General features: G+C 56.8%; 1 protein-coding gene across 1 annotated transcript in view; it reads right to left on the bottom strand.

Annotated features, from left to right (window-relative positions):
• LOC144955521 (protein SDA1 homolog) overlaps positions 1–27,500 on the bottom strand; it is a gene marked incomplete at its 3' end in the record, with an annotated part of 33,745 nt that overhangs the window by 1,352 nt on the left and 4,893 nt on the right. The window contains 11 exon segments of the mRNA XM_078885711.1: positions 3,961–4,018; positions 5,026–5,129; positions 7,671–7,755; positions 8,326–8,433; positions 13,630–13,707; positions 15,674–15,731; positions 22,676–22,776; positions 23,801–23,838; positions 23,841–23,871; positions 24,744–24,878; positions 26,254–26,352. Coding sequence (XP_078741837.1) covers positions 3,961–4,018; positions 5,026–5,129; positions 7,671–7,755; positions 8,326–8,433; positions 13,630–13,707; positions 15,674–15,731; positions 22,676–22,776; positions 23,801–23,838; positions 23,841–23,871; positions 24,744–24,878; positions 26,254–26,352 — 895 coding nt within the window.

Genomic DNA, 27,500 nt, shown 5'->3' with positions numbered 1-27,500 from the left:
TCACCAACTCACTCACCAACTCACTCACCAACTCACTCACCAACTCACTCACCAACTCACCAACTCACTCACCAACTCACTCACCAACTCACTCACCAACTCACTCACCAACTCACCAACTCACTCACCAACTCACTCATTCACCTTGGTGACGTCTCAACACGCAGAGAGACACACACAGAGACTCACCAACTTACTCACCAACTCACCAACTCACTCACCAACTCACCAACACACTCACCAACTCACTCACCAACTCACCAACACACTCACCAACTCACTCATTCACCTTGGTGACGTCTCAACACGCAGAGAGACACACACAGAGACTCACCAACTTACTCACCAACTCACTCACCAACTCACTCACCAGCTCACTCACCAGCTCACTCACCAGCTCACCAACACACTCACCAGCTCACTCACCAACTCACCAACACACTCACCAGCTCACTCATTCACCTTGGTGTCGTCTCAACACGCAGAGAGACACACACAGAGACTCACCAACTTACTCACCAACTCACCAACTCACTCACCAGCTCACTCACCAACTCACTCACCAACTCACTCACCAACTCACCAACTCACTCACCAACTCACTCACCAACTCACTCACCAACTCACTCACCAACTCACCAACTCACTCACCAACTCACTCACCAGCTCACTCACCAACTCACTCACCAACTCACTCACCAACTCACTCACCAGCTCACTCACCAACTCACTCACCAACTCACTCACCAGCTCACTCACCAACTCACTCACCAGCTCACTCACCAACTCACCAACACACTCACCAACTCACTCACAAACTCACTCACCAACACACTCACCAACTCACCAACACACTCACCAGCTCACCAGCTCACTCACCAACACACTCACCAACACACTCACCAACTCACTCACAAACTCACTCACCAGCTCACTCACCAACTCACTCACCAACTCACCAAATCACTCACCAACACACTCACCAACACACTCACCAGCTCACCAACTCACTCACCAACTCACCAACTCACTCACCAACTCACTCACCAGCTCACCAACTCACTCACCAGCTCACCAACTCACTCATCAACTCACTCACCAACTCACTCATCAACTCACTCACCAACTCACTCACTCACCAACTCACTCACCCACCAACTCACTCACCAACTCACTCACCCACCAACTCACTCACCAACTCACTCACCCACCAACTCACTCACCAACTCACTCACCAGCTCACCAACTCACTCACTCACCAACTCACTCACCCACCAACTCACTCACCAACTCACTCACCAGCTCACCAACTCACTCACTCACCAACTCACTCACCCACCAACTCACTCACCAGCTCACTCACCAACTCATTCACCAACTCACCAAATCACTCACCAACACACTCACCAACACACTCACCAACACACTCACCAGCTCACCAACACACTCACCAACTCACTCATTCACCTTGGTGACGTCTCAACACGCAGAGAGACACACACAGAGACTCACCAACTTACTCACCAACTCACCAACTCACTCACCAACTCACTCACCAGCTCACTCACCAACTCACTCACCAACTCACTCACCAACTCACTCACAAACTCACTCACCAGCTCACTCACCAACTCATTCACCAACTCACCAAATCACTCACCAACACACTCACCAACACACTCACCAGCTCACCAACTCACTCACCAACTCACTCATTCACCTTGGTGACGTCTCAACACGCAGAGAGACACACACAGAGACTCACCAACTTACTCACCAACTCACTCACCAACTCACCAACTCACTCACCAACTCACTCACCAACTCACCAACTCACTCACCAACTCACTCACCAGCTCACTCACCAACTCACTCACCAACTCACTCACCAACTCACTCACCAGCTCACTCACCAACTCACTCACCAACTCACTCACCAGCTCACTCACCAACTCACTCACCAGCTCACTCACCAACTCACCAACACACTCACCAACTCACTCACAAACTCACTCACCAACACACTCACCAACTCACCAACACACTCACCAGCTCACCAGCTCACTCACCAACACACTCACCAACACACTCACCAACTCACTCACAAACTCACTCACCAGCTCACTCACCAACTCACTCACCAACTCACCAAATCACTCACCAACACACTCACCAACACACTCACCAGCTCACCAACTCACTCACCAACTCACTCACCAACTCACTCACCAGCTCACCAACTCACTCACCAGCTCACCAACTCACTCATCAACTCACTCACCAACTCACTCATCAACTCACTCACCAACTCACTCACCCACCAACTCACTCACCAACTCACTCACCCACCAACTCACTCACCAACTCACTCACCCACCAACTCACTCACCAACTCACTCACCAGCTCACCAACTCACTCACTCACCAACTCACTCACCCACCAACTCACTCACCAACTCACTCACCAGCTCACCAACTCACTCACTCACCAACTCACTCACCCACCAACTCACTCACCAGCTCACTCACCAACTCATTCACCAACTCACCAAATCACTCACCAACACACTCACCAACACACTCACCAACACACTCACCAGCTCACCAACACACTCACCAACTCACTCATTCACCTTGGTGACGTCTCAACACGCAGAGAGACACACACAGAGACTCACCAACTTACTCACCAACTCACCAACTCACTCACCAACTCACTCACCAGCTCACTCACCAACTCACTCACCAACTCACTCACCAACTCACTCACAAACTCACTCACCAGCTCACTCACCAACTCATTCACCAACTCACCAAATCACTCACCAACACACTCACCAACACACTCACCAGCTCACCAACTCACTCACCAACTCACTCATTCACCTTGGTGACGTCTCAACACGCAGAGAGACACACACAGAGACTCACCAACTTACTCACCAACTCACTCACCAACTCACCAACTCACTCACCAACTCACTCACCAACTCACCAACTCACTCACCAACTCACTCACCAGCTCACCAACTCACTCACCAACTCACTCATTCACCTTGGTGACGTCTCAACACGCAGAGAGACACACACAGAGACTCGCCAACTTACTCACCAACTCACTCACCAACTCACCAACTCACTCACCAACTCACTCACCAACTCACCAACTCACTCACCAACTCACTCACCAGCTCACTCACCAACTCACTCACCAACTCACTCACCAGCTCACTCACCAACTCACTCACCAACTCACTCACCAGCTCACTCACCAACTCACTCACCAGCTCACTCACCAACTCACCAACACACTCACCAACTCACTCACAAACTCACTCACCAACACACTCACCAACTCACCAACACACTCACCAGCTCACCAGCTCACTCACCAACACACTCACCAACACACTCACCAACTCACTCACAAACTCACTCACCAGCTCACTCACCAACTCACTCACCAACTCACCAAATCACTCACCAACACACTCACCAACACACTCACCAGCTCACCAACTCACTCACCAACTCACCAACTCACTCACCAACTCACTCACCAGCTCACCAACTCACTCACCAGCTCACCAACTCACTCATCAACTCACTCACCAACTCACTCATCAACTCACTCACCAACTCACTCACTCACCAACTCACTCACCCACCAACTCACTCACCAACTCACTCACCCACCAACTCACTCACCAACTCACTCACCCACCAACTCACTCACCAACTCACTCACCAGCTCACCAACTCACTCACTCACCAACTCACTCACCCACCAACTCACTCACCAACTCACTCACCAGCTCACCAACTCACTCACCAGCTCACCAACTCACTCACCAACTCACTCACCAACTCACTCACCAACTCACTCACCAACTCACTCACCCACCAACTCACTCACCAACTCACTCACCAGCTCACCAACTCACTCACCCGCTCACTCACCTCTCTGGTGAGGCTGCATGAACCTTTGTAGGAATGGGTAGAGGTTGAACAGAAACAACTGCAATGAGACACACAGAGAGAGACACACACAGAGAGAGACACACACAGAGACACACAGAGACACACAGACACACACACAGAGAGACACAGAGAGAAACAGACACACACACACAGAGACACACACAGAGAGACACACACAGAGAGATACACACACAGAGACACAGAGACACAGAGAGATACACAAAGACACACAGACAGACAGAGACACACACAGAGACACACACAGACACAGAGAGACACACACAGAGACACACACACACAGACACACACAGACAGACACACAGAGACACAGAGAGACACATAAAATTAAGAGTTGGTCTGGTATGGGAGATCACCACCATCACCACCATCACCAACCACCACCATCACTACCACCACCACCACCAACACCACCACCATCACTACCATCACCACCATCACCACCATCACCACCATCACCACCATCACCACCACATTCACCCACTATCATATCACCATCACCGGCGTGGTGATGGTGATGTGATAGTGGGTGAATGTGGTGGTGATGGTGATGTGATAGTGATGTTGAGGGTGATGTGATGGTGATGTGATAGTGATGTGATGGCGATGTGATGGTGATGTTGAGGGTGGGGCGATGTTGCTGCTGCTACTGGGTTGCCGTGCGGGTTGCCATGGTTTCCGTGCGGGTGCCGTGACGTTGCCATGGTTTCTGTGCGGGTTGCCGTGCAGGTTGCCATGGTTTCCGTGCGGGTGCCGTGACGTTGCCATGGTTTCTGTGCGGGTTGCCATGGTTTCTGTGCGGGTTGCTGTGCAGGTTGCCATGGTTTCCGTGCGGTTGCCGTGACGTTGCAATGGTTTCCGTGCGGGTTGCCATGGTTTCCGTGCGGGTGCCGTGACGTTGCCATGGTTTCTGTGCGGTTGCCGTGACGTTGCAATGGTTTCCGTGCGGGTTGCCATGGTTTCTGTGCGGTTGCCGTGCGGGTTGCCGTGCGGTTGCCATGGTTTCCGTGCGGTTGCCGTGGTTACCTCGTGGATGCCCACCAGCCGAGACACGAAGTTCATCATGAGCAGCTTCACCTCGAAGCGCTCCGAGGACGTCTCCAGCTGCTTGAGCAGCCGCTCCGCCACGCCTGATGATGGCGAAAGTGACACAAACATCACCACCATCACTACCATCATCATCATCGACATCACCACCATCACCACCATCACCACCATCGTCTCCAGCTGCTTGAGCACACGCTCCGCCACGCCTGATGATGGCGAAAGCGACACAAACATCACCACCATCACTACCATCATCATCATCGACATCACCACCATCACCACCATCACCACCATCGTCTCCAGCTGCTTGAGCACACGCTCCGCCACGCCTGATGATGGCGAAAGCGACACAAACATCACCACCATCACTACCATCATCATCGACATCACCACCATCACTACCATCATCATCGACATCACCACCATCACTACCATCATCATCGACATCACCACCATCACCACCATCATCTCCAGCTGCTTGAGCAGACGCTCCGCCACGCCTGATGATGGCGACACGGACATCACCATCATCATCACCATCGTCATCAACATCACTACCATCATCATCACCACCACCACCATCACTACCATCACCACCACTACCATCACCACCACTACCATCACCACCATCACCACCACTACCACCATCATCTCCAGCTGCTTGAGCAGACGCTCCGCCACGCCTGATGATGGCGACACGGACACGGCGGACGCTAATATCGCCATCGTCGTCGTCATCATCATCGTCGTCATCACCACCACCACCACTATCACCATCATCACTACTACCACCACCACCACCACCACAACCACTACCACCACCACCACCACTATCACCATCATCACTACTACCACCACCACCACCACTATCACCATCATCACTACTACCACCACCACCACCACCACAACCACTACCACCACCACCACCACTACTATCACCATCATCACTACTACCACCACCACCACCACCACCACCACCACTATCACCATCATCACCACCACCACCACCACCACCACAACCACTACCACCACCACCACCACCACCACCACTATCACCATCATCACTACTACCACCACCACCACCACCACAACCACTACCACCACCACCACCACCACTATCATCATCATCACTACTACCACCACCACCACCACCACAACCACTACCACCACCACCACCACTATCACCATCATCACTACTACCACCACTACCACCACAACCACTACCACCACCACCACCACCACAACCACTACCACCACCACCACCACTACCACCACAACCACTACCACCACCACCACCACCACAACCACTACCACCACCACCACCACTATCACCATCATCACTACTACCACCACTACCACCACCACCACCACAACCACTACCACCACCACCACCACCACCACTATCACCATCATCACTACTACCACCACCACCACCACCACAACCACTACCACCACCACCACCACTATCACCATCATCACTACTACCACCACTACCACCACAACCACTACCACCACCACCACCACCACAACCACTACCACCACCACCACCACTACCACCACAACCACTACCACCACCACCACCACCACAACCACCACCACCACCACCACCACTATCACCATCATCACTACTACCACCACCACCACAACCACTACCACCACCACCACCACTATCACCATCATCACTACTACCACCACCACCACCACCACAACCACTACCACCACCACCACCACCACCACTATCACCATCATCACTACTACCACCACCACCACCACAACCACTACCACCACCACCACCACCACCACCACTATCACCATCATCACTACTACCACCACCACCACCACAACCACTACCACCACCACCACCACCACCACCACTATCACCATCATCACTACTACCACCACCACCACCACAACCACTACCATCACCACCACCACCACCACCACTATCACCATCATCACTACTACCACCACTACCACCACAACCACTACCACCACCACCACCACTATCACCATCATCACTACTACCACCACCACCACCACAACCACTACCATCACCACCACCACCACCACCACTATCACCATCATCACTACTACCACCACTACCACCACAACCACTACCATCACCACTACTCCAACCCTCCCTCCCTCCCCCCCTCCCCCCTCCCTCCCTCCCCCCCTCCCCCCTCCCTCCCCCCCCCCTCCCCTCCCCCCTCCCCCCTCCCTCCTCCCCCCCTCCCCCCTCCCCTCCCCCTCCCCCTCCCTCCCCCCTCCCCTCCCCCCCCTCCCTCCCCCCTCCCCTCCCTCCCCCCTCCCCCCCTCCCCCTCCCTCCCCCCTCCCCTCCCCCCTCCCCTCCCCCCTCCCCCCTCCCTCCTCCCCCCCTCCCCCCTCCCCTCCCCCTCCCCCTCCCTCCCCCCTCCCCTCCCCCCCTCCCTCCCCCCTCCCCCCCCCCCCCTCCCTCCCCCCTCCCCCCCTCCCCCCTCCCTCCCCCCTCCCCTCCCCCCTCCCTCCCCCCTCCCCTCCCCCCCTCCCTCCCCCCCTCCCCCCTCCCTCCCCCCTCCCTCCCCCCCTCCTCCCCCCCCTCCCCCCTCCCCTCCCTCCCCCCCCTCCCCCCCCTCCCCCCGACCTTGTGGGTCGTGCAGCAGGTGAATGGCTGAGAAGTTGAAGGAGGCGGCTGACTTGCCACGCTGCTGCTGCTTCTTCTTTTTCTTCTGCGAAGGGGGGCGGTGAGGGGGGGGTGAGGGGGGTGAGTGGTGAGTGTGGTGGTGAGCGTGGTGAGCGTGGTGGTGAGCGTGGTGAGCGTGGTGAGTGAGTGGTGAGCGTGGTGGTGAGCGTGGTGAGTGAGTGGTGAGCACCTGCAGGGTGTGCAGTGCTTGGTCGAGGCGTGAGTGTAGTGGTGAGTGGTGAGCGTGGTGGTGAGTGGTGAGTGAGTGGTGAGCGTGGTGGTGAGTGGTGAGTGAGTGGTGAGCGTGGTGAGTGAGTGGTGAGCGTGGTGAGTGAGTGGTGAGCGTGGTGGTGAGTGTGGTGAGTGAGTGGTGAGCGTGGTGAGTGAGTGGTGAGCATGGTGGTAAGTGGTGAGCGTGGTGAGCGTGGTGAGTGAGTGGTGAGTGTGGTGGTGAGCGTGGTGGTAAGTGGTGAGCGTGGTGAGTGAGTGGTGAGCGTGGTGGTAAGTGGTGAGCGTGGTGAGTGAGTGGTGAGCGTGGTGAGTGAGTGGTGAGCGTGGTGAGTGAGTGGTGAGCGTGGTGAGTGAGTGGTGAGCGTGGTGAGTGAGTGGTGAGCACCTGCAGGGTGTGCAGGGCTTGGTCGAGGCGTTTGCGCTTCTTGCTGCTTTTCTTGCCGGTAGAGAAACGCAGCATGAGGTCACGAGCAGTCAGCCTCTCCTCTTCATCCTGACACAGTGACACACACACAGTGACACACACACAGTGACACACACACAGTGACACACACAGTGACACAGTGACACACACACAGTGACAGCATGAGGTCACGAGCAGTCAGCCTCTCCTCTTCATCCTGACACACACACAGTGACACACACACAGTGACAGCATGAGGTCACGAGCAGTCAGCCTCTCCTCTTCATCCTGACACACACACAGTGACACACACACAGTGACACAGTGACACACACACAGTGACACAGTGACACACACACAGTGACACAGTGACACACACACAGTGACACAGTGACACACACACAGTGACACAGTGACACACACACAGCATGAGGTCACGAAGTCACCCCTCTCCTCTTCATCCTGACACACACACAGTGACACACACCACAGTGACACACACACAGTGACACACACACAGTGACACACACACAGTGACACACACACAGTGACACAGTGACACACACACAGTGACAGCATGAGGTCACGAGCAGTCAGCCTCTCCTCTTCATCCTGACACACACACAGTGACACACACACAGTGACACACACACACAGTGACACACACACAGTGACACAGTGACACACACACAGTGACAGCATGAGGTCACGAGCAGTCAGCCTCTCCTCTTCATCCTGACACACACACAGTGACACACACAGTGACACACACAGTGACACACACAGTGACACACACAGTGACACACACACAGTGACACAGTGACACACACACAGTGACAGCATGAGGTCACGAGCAGTCAGCCTCTCCTCTTCATCCTGACACACACACAGTGACACACACACAGTGACACAGTGACACACACACAGTGACACAGTGACACACACACAGTGACACAGTGACACACACACAGTGACACAGTGACACACACACAGTGACACAGTGACACACACACAGCATGAGGTCACGAGCAGTCACCCTCTCCTCTTCATCCTGACACACACACAGTGACACACACAGTGACACACACACACAGTGACACACACACAGTGACACAGTGATACACACACAGTGACAGCATGAGGTCACGAGCAGTCACCCTCTCCTCTTCATCCTGACACACACACAGTGACACACACACAGTGACACACACACAGTGACACACACACAGTGACACACACACAGTGACATAGTGACACACACACAGTGACACAGTGACACACACACAGTGACACAGTGACACACACACAGTGACACAGTGACACACACACAGCATGAGGTCACGAGCAGTCACCCTCTCCTCTTCATCCTGACACACACACAGTGACACACACACAGTGACACACACACAGTGACACACACACAGTGACACAGTGACACACACACAGTGACACAGTGACACACACACAGCATGAGGTCACGAGCAGTCACCCTCTCCTCTTCATCCTGACACAGTGACACACACACAGTGACACAGTGACACACACACAGTGACACACACACAGTGACACACACACAGTGACACACACACAGTGACACACACACAGTGACACACACACAGTGACAGCATGAGGTCACGAGCAGTCACCCTCTCCTCTTCATCCTGACACACACACAGTGACACACACAGTGACACACACAGTGACACAGTGACACACACAGTGACACACACAGTGACACACACACAGTGACACAGTGACACACACACAGTGACAGCATGAGGTCACGTGCAGTCACCCGCTCCTCATCATCCTGACACACACACACAGTGACACAGTGACACACACAGTGACACAGTGACACAGTGACACACACAGTGACACACACAGTGACACAGTGACACACAGTGACACACACAGTGACACACACACACAGTGACACACACACACAGTGACACAGTGACACACACACACAGTGACACAATGACACAGTGACACACACACAGTGACACACACACACACACAGTGACACACACAGTGACACACACACACAGTGACACACACACACACAGTGACACACAGTGAGACACACACAGTGACACACACACACACAGTGACACACACACAGTGACACACACACACAGTGACACACACACACAGTGACACACAGTGAGACACACACAGTGACACACACACAGTGACACAGTGACACACACACACAGTGACACACACACACAGTGACACAGTGACACACACACACAGTGACACACACACACAGTGACACACACACTCAACCACCCCCCCCCACTCACCCCCCACACTCACCCCCCACACTCACCCCCCACACTCACCCCCCACACTCACCCCCCACACTCACCCCCCACACTCACCCCCACACTCACCCCCACTCACCCCCCCCTCACACCCCCCACTCACCCCCACTCACCCCCCACTCACCCCCCCACTCACCCCCCCACTCACCCCCCCACTCACCCCCCACTCACCCCCCACCACCCCCACTCACCCCCACTCACCCCCACCACCCCCCACCACCCCCCCCCCCCACCCCCACTCACCCCCCACTCACCCCCCCACCACCCCCACTCACCCCCCACCACCCCCCCACCCCCCCACCACCCCCCCCCCACCACCCCCCACTCACCCCCCCCCACTCACCCCCACTCACCCCCCACTCACCCCCACCACCCCCCCACCCCCCCACTCACCCCCACCACCCCCCCCCACCACCCCCACCACCCCCACCCACCCCACCCCCCCCCCCACCCCCCACCACCCCCACCACCCCCCACTCACCCCCCACCACCCCCCCCCACCACCCCACCCCCCCCACCCACCCCCCCCCACCACCCCCACCACCCCCCCCACCCCCACCCCCCCCACCCCCCCCCACCCCCCACCCCCCACCCCCCACCCACCACCCCCACCCACCACCCCCCCCCACCACCCCCACCACCCCCACCACCCCCACCCACCCCCCACTCACCCCCCACCACCCCCCACTCACCCCCACCACCCCCACCACCCCCCCACTCACCCCCACCACCCCCCACCACCCCCCCCACTCACCCCCACTCACCCCCCACTCACCCCCACTCACCCCCCACCACCCCCCCCACCACCCCCCACTCACCCCCACTCACCCCCCACCACCCCCCACCACCCCCCACCACCCCCCACTCACCCCCCACCACCCCCCCCCCACTCACCCCCCCCACCCCCACCACCCCCCCCACCCCCACCCCACCCCCCCCCACCACCCCCACCACCCCCCCCCACCACCCCCACCACCCCCCCACCACCCCCACCACCCCCCACCACCCCCCACCCACCCCCACCACCCCCCACTCACCCCCCACCACCCCCACTCACCCCCCACCACCCCCCCACCACCCCCCCCCCACCACCCCCCACTCACCCCCCACCACCCACACTCACCCCCCACCACCCCCACCACCCCCCCCCCACCACCCCCACTCACCCCCCCCCACTCACCCCCACCACCCCCCACTCCACCCCCCACCACCCCCACTCACCCCCACTCACCCCCACTCACCCCCACTCACCCCCCACTCACCCCCACTCACCCCCCCCCACCACCCCCACTCACCCCCCCACTCACCCCCACTCACCCCCCCACTCACCCCCACTCACCCCCCACTCACCCCCCACTCACCCCCCACTCACCCCCCCCCACTCACCCCCCACTCACCCCCCCCCACTCACCCCCACTCACCCCCCACTCACCCCCACTCACCCCCCACTCACCCCCACTCACCCCCCCCCCACTCACCCCCACTCACCCCCCACTCACCCCCACTCACCCCCCACTCACCCCCACTCACCCCCCACTCACCCCCCACTCACCCCCCCCCCACACCCCCCCCACTCACCCCCCACTCACCCCCCCCCCACTCACCCCCACTCACCCCCACTCACCCCCCACTCACCCCCACTCACCCCCCACTCACCCCCCACTCACCCCCCACTCACCCCCACTCACCCCCCACTCACCCCCCACTCACCCCCACCCACTCACCCCCACCCACTCACCCCCACCCACTCACCCCCACCCCACTCACCCCCCACTCACCCCCCACTCACCCCCCACCCAACCCCCACTCACCCCCACTCACCCCCACTCACCCCCCACTCCCACTCACCCCACTCACCCCCCACTCACCCCCACTCACCCCCCACTCACCCCCCACTCACCCCCCACTCACCCCCCACTCACCCCCCACTCACCCCCACTCACCCCCACTCACCCCCACTCACCCCCACTCACCCCCCACTCACCCCCCACACTCACCCCCCACTCACCCCCACTCACCCCCCACTCACCCCCACTCACCCCCCACTCACCCCCACTCACCCCCCCCCACTCACCCCCACTCACCCCCCACTCACCCCCACTCACCCCCACTCACCCCCCCCCACTCACCCCCACTCACCCCCCCCCACTCACCCCCACTCACCCCCCACTCACCCCCACTCACCCCCCACTCACCCCCCACTCACCCCCACTCACCCCCCACTCACCCCCACTCACCCCCCACTCACCCCCCACTCACCCCCCACTCACCCCCCCCCACTCACCCCCCACTCACCCCCCACTCACCCCCACTCACCCCCCACTCACCCCCACTCACCCCCCCCCACTCACCCCCACTCACCCCCCACTCACCCCCACTCACCCCCCACTCACCCCCCACTCACCCCCACTCACCCCCCACTCACCCCCACTCACCCCCCACTCACCCCCACTCACCCCCCACTCACCCCCCCCACTCACCCCCACTCACCCCCCACTCACCCCCCACTCACCCCCACTCACCCCCCACTCACCCCCACTCACCCCCACTCACCCCCCCCCACTCACCCCCACTCACCCCCCCCCACTCACCCCCACTCACCCCCCACTCACCCCCACTCACCCCCCACTCACCCCCCACTCACCCCCACTCACCCCCCACTCACCCCCACTCACCCCCCACTCACCCCCCACTCACCCCCCACCCACCCCCCCACTCACCCCCCACTCACCCCCACTCACCCCCCACTCACCCCCACTCACCCCCACTCACCCCCACTCACCCCCACTCACCCCCCACTCACCCCCACTCACCCCCACTCACCCCCACTCACCCCCACTCACCCCCACTCACCCCCACTCACCCCCCACTCACCCCCACTCACCCCCACTCACCCCCACTCACCCCCACTCACCCCCCACTCACCCCCACTCACCCCCCACTCACCCCCACTCACCCCCGAGTCGTCACTGCCACTGCCGCCCTCCTCATCCTCGTCACGACCCAGGAAGAACGTGAGGGCAGCCACCGTGATCTACACACACACAGTGACACATACACACAGTGACACATACACAGTGACACACACGCACAGATACATACACAGTGATACATACACATACACACAGTGATACATACACATACACACAGTGACACATACACAGTGACACACACGCACAGATACATACACAGTGATACATACACATACACACAGTGATACATACACACAGGAAGAACGTGAGGGCAGCCACCGTGATCTACACACACACAGTGACACACACACACATACACAGTGATACATACACAGTGATACATACACACACACACAGTGATACATACACACACAGTGACACATACACAGTGATACATACACATACACAGTGACACACACACAGTGACACATACACATACACACAGTGACACATACACACAGTGATACATACACACAGTGACACATACACACACACACACACAGTGATACATACACACACACACACAGTGACACATACACAGTGATACATACACAGTGATACATACACAGTGATACATACACAGTGATACATACACAGTGATACATACACAGTGATACATACACATACACACAGTGACACATACACACAGTGACACATACACACACACACAGTGATACATACACACACACACAGTGACACATACACAGTGATACATACACAGTGATACATACACAGTGATACATACACAGTGATACATACACACACACACACACAGTGACACATACACAGTGATACATACACACAGTGACACATACACACACACACACACAGTGATACATACACATACACACAGTGACACATACACACAGTGACACATACACACACACACAGTGACACATACACAGTGATACATACACACAGTGACACATACACAGTGATACATACACACAGTGACACATACACAGTGATACATACACACAGTGACACATACACAGTGATACATACACAGTGATACATACACAGTGATACATACACATACACAGTGACACACACACAGTGACACATATACACAGTGACACATACACATACACACAGTGACACATACACATAGATACATACACACAGTGACACATACACACACACACATACACGCAGTGACACATACACACAGTGACACATACACATACACACAGTGACACATACACCTATACATAGATACATACACAGTGATACACACACACAGGAAGAACGTGAGGGCAGCCACCGTGATCTACACGCACACAGTGACACATACAGTGATACATACACATAGATACATACAGATGCATACACACACAGTGAGCGGGCGGGTGAGGGGGCGGGGTGAGTGGGTGGGTGAGTGAGTGAGTGAGTGGGTGAGTGAGTGGGTGAGTGGCTGGGTGAGTGAGTGGGTGAGAGAGTGAGTGTGTGAGTGTGTGAGTGGGTGAGTGAGTGGGTGAGTGGGTGGGTGAGTGAGTGGGTGAGTGAGTGGGTGAGTGAGTGGGTGAGTGAGTGAGTGAGTGGGTGAGTGAGTGGGTGAGTGTGTGAGTGAGTGGGTGAGTGAGTGTGTGAGTGAGTGAGTGAGTGGAGTGGGTGAGTGAGTGAGTGGGTGGGTGAGTGAGTGAGTGTGTGAGTGGGGTGAGTGAGTGAGTGTGTGAGTGGTGAGTGAGTGAGTGAGTGGTGAGTGGGTGACTGAGTGAGTGGGTGAGTGAGTGAGTGAGTGTGTGAGTGGGTGAGTGAGTGAGTGGGTGGGTGAGTGGGTGACTGAGTGAGTGGGTGAGTGGAGTGAGTGAGTGGGTGAGTGTGTGAGTGAGTGGGTGAGTGAGTGAGTGGGTGGGTGAGTGGGTGACTGAGTGAGTGGGTGAGTGAGTGGGTGAGTGAGTGAGTGAGTGGGTGAGTGAGTGAGTGGGTGAGTGAGTGGGTGAGTGAGTGGGTGAGTGAGTGAGTGAGTGAGTGGGTGAGTGAGTGAGTGGGTGAGTGAGTGAGTGGGTGAGTTGGTGAGTGACTCACCTTTGTGACGCTAGAGAAGCAGGCTGTGCTGATCACATTCACGGTCTTGGCATCGTTCCTGACATCACCACAACATCATCATCATCATCATTACCAACATCACCACCATCACCACGATCACCACCATCACCACCAACACCACCATCACCACGATCACCACCATCACCACCAACACCACCATCACCACCATCACCACCACCACCACCATCACCACCACCACCATCACCATCACCACCATCACCACCATCACCACCAACACCACCAACACCACCACCACCACCACCACCATCACCACCATCACCACCAACACCACCAACACCACCACCATCACCACGATCACCACCATCACCACCAACACCACCATCACCACCATCACCACCACCACCATCACCATCACCACCATCACCACCATCACCACGATCACCACCATCACCACCACCACCATCACCATCACCACCAACACCACCACCACCACCATCACCACCATCACCACCAACACCACCAACATCACCACCATCACCACGATCACCACCATCACCACCAACACCACCATCACCACCATCACCACCACCACCATCACCATCACCACCATCACCACCATCACCACCACACCACCAACACCACCAACACCACCACCACCACCACCACCATCACCACCATCACCACCAACACCACCAACACCACCACCATCACCACCAACACCACCAACACCACCACCATCACCACCATCACCACCACCACCACCACCATCACCACCACCACCACCAACACCACCATCACCACCATCACCACGATCACCACCACCATCACCACCACCACCACCACCATCACCACCATCACCACCAACACCACCACCATCACCACCACCACCACCACCACCACCATCACCACCATCACCACCAACACCACCAACACCACCACCATCACCACCAACACCACCAACACCACCACCATCACCACCATCACCACCACCACCACACCATCACCACCACCACCACCAACACCACCATCACCACCATCACCACGATCACCACCACCACCACCATCACCACCACCACCACCATCACCACCACCATCACCACCAACACCACCAACACCACCATCACCACCATCACCACCACCACCATCACCATCACCACCATCACCACCATCACCCACGATCACCACCATCACCACCACCACCATCACCATCACCACCATCACCACCATCACCACCAACACCACCACCATCACCACCACCAACACCACCATCACCACCATCACCACCAACACCACCATCACCACCAACACCACCACCATCACCACCACCAACACCACCATCACCACATCACCACCATCACCACCAACACCACCACCATCACCACCACCAACACCACCATCACCACCAACACCACCAACACCACCACCACCACCACCACCACCACCAACACCACCATCACCACCACCATCACCACCAACACCACCAACACCACCACCACCACCAACCCACCACCACCACCAACACCACCATCACCACCATCACCACCATCACCACCATCACCACCACCACCACCATCACCATCATCACCACGATCACCACCATCACCACCAACACCACCATCACCACCACCACCACCATCACCACCACCACCACCACCACCATCACCACCATCACCACTACCACCACCATCACCATCACCACACCACCACCACCACCATCACCACCATCACCACAACACCCACCACCACCACCATCACCACCACCACCACCACCACACCACCACCATCACCACCATCACCACCACCACCATCACCACTACCACCACCATCACCATCACCACCACCAACACACCATCACCACCCATCACCACCACACCACCAACACCACCACCATCACCACCACCAACACCACCATCACCACCCACCACACCACCCCACCAACACCACCACCACCCACCACGACACCACCACACCACCACACCACCAACACCACCAACACCACCAACACCACCACCCACCAACACCACCACACCACCACCACCACCACACCACCATCACCACACCACCACACCACCAACACCACCACACCAACACACCACCACCCCCATCACCCCCACCACCACCACCATCACCACCACCAACACCACCACACCACCATCACCACCACACACCATCACCACCACACCACCACCACCACCACCACCACCACCACCACCATCACCACCATCACCACCACCACCACCACCACACCACCACACCACCACCAACACCACCTCACCACCAACACCCACACCACCACCACCACCCACCACCACCACACCACCGACCCCACCACCACCATCACCACCAACACACACCACACCACCACCACCACCAACACCACCACCACCCACCCACCACCATCACCACCATCACCACCATCACCACCACACCACCCATCACCACCATCACCACGATCACCACCACACCACCACCACCACCATCACCCCACCACCACCATCACCACCATCACCACTACCACCACCATCACCATCACCACCACCACACCACCATCACCACCATCACCACTACCACCACCATCACCACCATCACCACCACCACCACCACCACTACCACCACCATCACCACCACCACCATCACCACCACCACCACCATCACCACCACCACCACCACCACCATCACCACCATCACCACCACCATCACCACCATCACCACCAACACCACCATCACCACCACACCACCATCACCACCATCACCACCACCAACACCACCATCACCACCATCACCACCATCACCACGATCACCACCACCATCACCACCAACACCACCACCACCAACACCACCACCATCACCACCATCACCACCACCATCACCACCACCAACACCACCAACACCACCACCACCAACACCACCAACACCACCACCATCACCACCACCACCACCATCACCACCAACACCACCAACACCACCACCACCACCACCACCATCACCACCACCATCACCACCATCACCACCATCACCACCAACACCACCAACACCACCACCACAACAGACACCACCTCCACCAACACCACCACCACCACCATCACCACCATCACCACGATCACCACGATCACCACCAACACCACCATCACCACCAACACCACCATCACCACCACCACCACCACCACCATCACCACCACCATCACCACCACCATCACCACCACCACCACCATCACCACCATCACCACTACCACCACCATCACCACCACCATCACCACCACCACCACCACCATCACCACCATCACCACCATCACCACCACCAACACCACCATCACACTACCACCACCATCATCACCACCACCACCACCATCACCACCACCACCACCACCACCACCATCACCACCACCACCACCATCACCACCATCACCACCAACACCACCATCACCACCATCACCACCAACACCACCACCACCAACACCACCATCACCACGATCACCACCATCACCACCAACACCACCACCACCACCATCACCACCAACACCATCACCACCACCATCACCACCAACACCACCAACACCACCACCATCACCACCACCATCACCACCATCACCACCAACACCACCACCACCACCACCACCACCAACACCACCACCACCAACACCACCATCACCACCATCACCACCATCACCACCACCACCATCACCACCATCACCACGATCACCACCATCAACACCACCACACCACCACCACCAACACCACCATCACCACCATCACCACCACCACCATCACCACCAACACCACCACCATCACCACCACCACCACCATCACCACCACCATCACCACCACCACCACCACCATCACCACCATCACCACCATCACCACTACCACCACCATCACCACCACCACCACCATCACCACCACCACCACCACCACCACCATCACCACCATCACCACCAACACCACCATCACCACTACCACCACTATCACCACCACCACCACCATCACCACCACCACCACCATCACCACCATCACCACCACCACCACCACCATCACCACCATCACCACCATCACCACTACCACCACCATCACCACCACCACCACCATCACCACCACCACCACCACCATCACCACCATCACCACCAACACCACCATCACCACCACCATCACCACCATCACCACCACCACCACCATCACCACCATCACCACCATCACCACGATCACCACCACCACCACCATCACCACCACCACCACCACCATCACCACCACCACCACCATCACCACGATCACCACCACCACCACCACCATCACCACCATCACCACCAACACCACCATCACCACCACCACCACCATCACCACCACCACCACCACCATCACCACCATCACCACCAACACCACCAACACCACCACCACCACGACCAACACCAACACCACCACCACCACCATCACCACCATCACCACCACCACCACCATCACCACCATCACCACGATCACCACCACCACCACCACCACCATCACCACCACCATCACCACCACCACCATCACCACCATCACCACCATCACCACCACCATCACCACCACCACCACCATCACCACCACCACCACCACCACCATCACCACCATCACCACCAACACCACCATCACCACTACCACCACCATCACCACCACCACCACCATCACCACCACCACCACCATCCCCACCACCACCACCACCACCATCACCACCATCACCACCATCACCACCAACACCACCACCACCACCATCACCACCACCACCACCATCACCACCACCACCACCATCACCACCATCACCACCATCACCACCAACACCACCACCACCACCATCACCACCAACACCACCATCACCACCATCACCACCATCACCACCACCATCACCACCATCACCACCATCACCACCATCAACCACCATCACCACCAACACCAATTACCGACCACAATCATCGTCCCATCCACAGCGAGTGGGTGCGTTGGTGGGTGGATGAGTGGGTGGGTGGGTGGTGAGCGTGTGGGTGGTGAGCGTGTGGGTGGGTGGGCGAGTGAGTGGGTGGGTGAGTGGGCCGGTGAGTGAGTGTGTGAGTGAGTGAGTGGGCCGGTGAGTGAGTGGGTGAGTGAGTGGGTGAGTGAGTGAATGTGTGGGTGGTGAGCGTGTGAGTGAGTGAGTGAGTGAGTGAGTGGGTGAGTGAGTGGGTGAGTGAGTGAATGTGTGGGTGGTGAGCGTGTGAGTGAGTGAGTGAGTGTGTGAGTGAGTGAGTGAGTGGGTGGGTGAGTGTGTGAGTGAGTGAGCGGGTGAGTGAGTGAGCGGGTGAGTGAGTGAGTGTGTGATTGAGTGAGTGTGTGGGTGGTGAATGAGTGTGGGTGGTGAGCGTGTGAGTGAGTGGGTGAGTAAGTGAGTGTGTGAGTGAGTGGGTGAGCGAGTGAGTGGTGAGCGTGGTGAGTGGTGAGCGTGGTGAGTGGTGAGCGTGGTGAGTGGAGAGCGTGTGGGTGAGCATGGTGAGTAGGTGAGCGAGTGAGTGTGTGAGCGTGTGAGTGAGTGAGTGAGCGTGTGAGTGAGTGTGTGACTGAGTGAGTGGTGAGCGTGTGAGTGGTGAGTGGTGTGAGTGGTGAGCGTGGTGGGTGGTGAGCGTGGTGAGTGGTGAGTGGTGAGCGTGGTGAGTGGTGAGTGAGTGTTTGGGTGAGCGTGGTGGGTGGTGAGCATGGTGAGTGAGTGGTGAGCGTGTGGGTGGTGAGCGTGTGGGTGGTGAGTGGTGAGTGGTGAGCGAGTGAGTGGTGAGCGTGTGAGTGGTGAGCGTGGTGAGTGGTGAGCGTGGTGAGTGGTGAGTGAGTGGTGAGTGGTGAGCGTGGTGAGTGGTGAGCGAGTGAGTGGTGAGCGTGTGAGTGGTGAGCGTGGTGAGTGGTGAGCGTGGTGAGTGGTGAGTGAGTGGTGAGTGGTGAGCGTGGTGAGTGGTGAGCGAGTGAGTGGTGAGCGTGTGAGTGGTGAGCGTGGTGAGTGGTGAGCGTGGTGAGTGGTGAGTGAGTGAGTGGTGAGCGAGTGAGTGGTGAGTGGTGAGTGGTGAGCGTGTGAGTGGGTGAGTGTGTGAGCGTGTGAGTGGGTGAGTGAGTGGTGAGCGTGGTGAGTGGTGAGTAGGTGAGCGTGGTGGGTGGTGAGCGTGTGAGTGTGTGAGTGGGTGAGCGAGTGAGTGGTGAGCGTGGTGAGTGGTGAGCGTGCGTGCGAGTGAGCGAGTGAGAGGTGAGTGAGTGAGTGGTGAGCGTGGTGAGTGGTGAGCGTGGTGAGTGGTGAGCGTGCAAGCGAGTGAGAGGTGAGTGAGTGAGTGGTGAGCGTGGTGAGTGGTGAGCGTGGTGAGTGGTGAGCGTGCGTGCGAGTGAGCGAGTGAGAGGTGAGTGAGTGAGTGGTGAGCGTGGTGAGTGGTGAGCGTGGTGAGTGGTGAGCGTGCAAGCGAGTGAGCGAGTGAGAGGTGAGTGAGTGAGTGGTGAGCGTGGTGAGTGGTGAGCGTGGTGAGTGGTGAGCGTGCAAGCGAGTGAGCGAGTGAGAGGTGAGTGAGTGAGTGGTGAGCGTGGTGAGTGGTGAGCGTGGTGAGTGGTGAGCGTGCGTGCGAGTGAGCGAGTGAGAGGTGAGTGAGTGAGTGGTGAGCGTGGTGAGTGGTGAGCGTGGTGAGTGGTGAGCGTGCAAGCGAGTGAGCGAGTGAGAGGTGAGTGAGTGAGTGGTGAGCGTGGTGAGTGGTGAGCGTGGTTAGTGGTGAGCGTGCAAGCGAGTGAGCGAGTGAGAGGTGAGTGAGTGAGTGGTGAGCGTGGTGAGTGGTGAGCGTGGTGAGTGGTGAGCGTGCGTGCGAGTGAGCGAGTGAGAGGTGAGCGTGGTGAGTGGTGAGCGAGTGGTGAGCGAGCGACTGGGTGAGCGAGTGAGCGTGTGAGTGAGGGAGCGAGTGAGTGAGCGAGTGAGTGAGTGGGTGGGTGAGCGTGCGAGTGAGTGGTGAGCGAGTGGGTGAGCGTGTGGGTGAGTGAGCGTGGTGAGTGGTGAGCGTTCCTCACCAAACGTTGCGTTTGTACATCTGCACCATCACGTCCAGCGCCATCTTGGCGGCGGTGCTGTTACTGTCCCGCACCATCGAGTACAGGAAGTTCTGCAGCGCCTGCAACTCACCAATCACTCACCAATCACTCACCACTCACTCACCATTTACTCACCAAATACTCACTCACTCAGCCACTCACTCAGCCACTCACTCACTCAGCCACTCACTCAGCCACTCACTCAGCCACTCACTCACTCAGCCACTCGCTCAGCCACTCACTCACTACGCTTACCATTTACTCACCAATTACTCACCAATCACTCACCAATCACTCACCAATTACTCACCAATTACTCACCAAATACTCACCAAATACTCACCACTCGCTCACTCACTCAGCCACTCACTCAGCCACTCACTCAGCCACTCACTCAGCCACTCACTCACTCAGCCACTCGCTCAGCCACTCACTCACTACGCTCACCATTTACTCACCAATTACTCACCACTCACTCACCAATTACTCACTCACTCACCCACGCACTCACCCACTCACTCAGCCACTCACTCACTCAGCCACTCACTCACTCACTCAGCCACTCACTCACTCACTCAGCCACTCACTCACTAACTCACTCACTCGGCCACTCGCTCACTCACCAATTACTCACCACTCACTCACCAATTACTCACTCACCACTCGCTCACTCACTCAGCCACTCACTCATATCACTCACTCACCGCACGATCACCAATCACTCACCAATCACTCACCAATCACTCACCAATCACTCACCAATCACTCACACACTCACTCACTCACTACGCTCACCAATCACTCACCACTTACTCGCCAATTACTCACCACTCGCTCACCACTCACTCACCCGCGCACTCGCTCACTCACTCACCCACTCACTCTCTCACTCACACCACTCACTCACTCACCCAAATCACTCAGCCACTCACTCACCCACTCACTCACTCACCCACTCACTCACCACGTCACTCACCCACTCACTCACTCACATCGCCCACTCGCTCACTCACTCACGCACTCACTCACCACTCGCTCACTCACTCACGCACTCACTCACCACTCGCTCACCACTCACCCCACACGCTCACCCCACACGCTCACCGTGTTGACGCGATTGTTTCTGTGCTTGGCGTTGATGCCCGGATGTCACTCACAATGTGCTGGTACAGTGTCTGGGGGGGGGGGGCACGGGGGCGGGGGGGGGCACAGGGAGGGGGGGGGGCACGGGGGGAGGGGGGGGGCGGGGGGGGCACGGGGAGGGGGGCACGGGGGGAGGGGGGGGGCGGGGGGGCACGGGGGGGGGGCACGGGGGGAGGGGGGGGGCACAGGGAAACAAGAGTTCTGTACTGTCCACCGTGACCACGCCCCCCCACCGTGACCACGCCCCACCGTGACCACGCCCACACTGACCACGCCCGCCCACACTGACCACGCCCCCACACTGACCACGCCCCTACCTTGACCACGCCCCCCACCTTGACCACGCCACACTGACAACGCCCACACTAACCACGCCCCCCCACACCTGACCACGCCTACACTGACCACGCCCACACTGACCACGCCACACTGACCACGCCCACGACTGACCCACGCCCACACTGACCACGCCCACATTGACCACGCCCCCCACCGTGGCACGCCCCCCTTGACCCCTCACCTTGCGTAGCAGCTTGTCAGGGCAGCGTAGTCAGCAGCGTGAAGAACAACTCCAGTAGCCCCACCTTGACCACGCCCACCGTGACCACGCCCCCTCCCCACCGTGGCCACGCCCCCCCTCCCCACCGTGACCACACCCCCACCTTGACCACGCCCACATTGAACACGCCCACATTGACCACGCCCCCCTCCACCGTGGCCACGCCCACATTGACCCCTCACCTGCGTAGCAGCTTGTCTGGGCAGCGTAGCAGAGTGAAGAACAGCTCCAGCAAGCCCACCTTGACACGCCCTCCACCGTGACCACGCCCCCCTCCCCCCACCGTGACCACGCCCACCGTGACCACGCCCCCCACCGTGGCCACGCCCCCCCTTGACCCCTCACCTTGCGTAGCAGCTTGTCTGGGCAGCGTAGCAGAGTGAAGAACAGCTCCAGCAAGCCGAGCGGCTGAACCAGCTCCTTGTGGCGCATGAGGATCAGAGCCCTGCACAGCACTGGCAAAGGGGCCCCAGGTAGCCTCTCAACGCACCGCCGGGGCAAGTGCTACACACACACAGCTACACACACAGCTACACACACACATACATACAGCTACACACAGCTACACACACACCTACACCTACACACACAGCTACACACATGTACACACACACCTACACACACACCTACACACACACCTACACACACACACACACAGCTACACACACACACACGTACACACACACACGTACACACACACACACACAGCTACACACACACACACGTACACACACACACGTACACACACACACCTACACACACACCCCTACACGGGGGGGTGTGTGTGGGTGGTGTGGTGAGGTTACCATGCACAGCTACACACACACAGCTACACACACACACATACACACACACACCTACACACACACACAGCTACACACACACACCTACACACACACACACACACCTACACACACACACACACAGCTACACACACACACGTACACACACACACCTACACACACACACAACTACACACACACACACCTACACACACCTACACACACACAGCTACACACACACACAGCTACACACACACACCTACACACACACACACACACCTACACACACACACACACAGCTACACACACACACACCTACACACACACACGTACACACACACCTACACACACACCTACACACACACACAGCTACACACACACACACCTACACACACACACCTACACACACACCTACACACACACACACACCTACACGGGGGGTGTGTGGGTGGTGTGGTGAGGTTACCATGCGCAGCTACACACACACACAGCTACACACACACGTACACACACACACGTACACACACACACGTACACACACGTACACACACACACCTACACGGGGGGGGTGTGTGTGGGTGTGTGTGGTGAGGTTACACACACGTACACACACACACACCTACACGGGGGGGGTGTGTGTGGGTGGTGTGGTGAGGTTACCATGCGCAGCCACACACACACAGCTACACACACACACACACACACCTACACACACACCTATACACACACACAGCTACACACACACACACCTACACACACACACCTATACACACACACAGCTACACACACACACACGTACACACACACACCTACACACACACCTATACACACACACACCTACACACACACACCTACACACACACACCTACACACACACCTACACACACACACCTACACACACACACCTACACACACACACCTACACACACACCTACACACACACACACCTACACACACACACCTACACACACACACCTACACACACACACCTACACACACACCTACACACACACACCTACACACACACACACCCCTACACGGGGGGGTGTGTGTGGGTGGTGTGGTGGGGTTACCATGCGCAGCTCCGTGTCGGTGGTCGAGTGGTGCCGTTGCAGCAGCTGAGCGAGGTGCTGGGGGAACTCCGACAGGAGATCCTTGTAGCAGTGAGCCACCTGCAGGGGCAGTAGGATCAGTAGGATCAGTAGTATCAGTAGTATCAGTAGTAATAGTATCAGTAGTAATAGTATCAGTAGTATCAGTAGTAATAGTATCAGTAGTATCAGTAGTAATAGTATCAGTAGTATCAGTAGTAATAGTATCAGTAGTATCAGTAGTAATAGTATCAGTAGTATCAGTAGTAATAGTATCAGTAGTATCAGTAGTAATAGTATCAGTAGTATCAGTAGTAATAGTATCAGTAGTATCAGTAGTAATAGTATCAGTAGTATCAGTAGTAATAGTATCAGTAGTATCAGTAGTAATAGTATCAGTAGTATCAGTAGTAATAGTATCAGTAGTATCAGTAGTAATAGTATCAGTAGTATCAGTAGTAATAGTATCAGTAGTATCAGTAGTAATAGTATCAGTAGTATCAGTAGTAATAGTATCAGTAGTATCAGTAGTAATAGTATCAGTAGTATCAGTAGTAATAGTATCAGTAGTATCAGTAGTAATAGTATCAGTAGTATCAGTAGTAATAGTATCAGTAGTATCAGTAGTAATGTGTGTGTGTGTGGTGTGTGTCTAGAGCTGTGTGTATGTGAGTGTGTGTGTATGTGAGTGTGTGTATGTGTGTGTGTATGTGTGTATGTGTGTGTGTAGGTGTATATGTGAGTGTGTATATGAGTGTAGGTGTATATGTGTGTGTGTATATGAGTGTAGGTGTATATGTGTGTGTGTATATGAGTGTAGGTGTATATGTGTGTGTGTGTATATGTGTGTGTATGTGTGTATATGTGTATGTGGTGTGTGTGTGTGGTGTATATGTATGTGTGTGTATATGTGTGTATGTGAGTGTGTGAGTGTGTGAGTGTATATGTATATGTGAGTGTAGGTGTATATGTGTGTGTGTGTGAGTGTGTGTGTGTATGTGAGTGTAGGTGTATATGTGTGTGTATGTGTGTATATGTGTATGTGGTGTGTGTGTGTGGTGTATATGTGTGTGTGTGTATATGTGTGTATGTGAGTGTGTGAGTGTATATGTATATGTGAGTGTAGGTGTATATGTGTGTGTGTGTATGTATGTGTGTGTGTATGTGAGTGTGTGAGTGTATATGTGTGTATGTGTGTGTGGTGTGAGTGTATATGTGTATGTGTGTGT

Source organism: Lampetra fluviatilis, unplaced genomic scaffold (genome assembly GCF_964198595.1).
Source record: "Lampetra fluviatilis unplaced genomic scaffold, kcLamFluv1.1 SCAFFOLD_701, whole genome shotgun sequence".
NCBI lineage: Eukaryota > Metazoa > Chordata > Hyperoartia > Petromyzontiformes > Petromyzontidae > Lampetra > Lampetra fluviatilis.
Note: the sequence above shows the minus strand (reverse complement) of the source record. Positions and strands in the feature narration are given on the sequence as shown.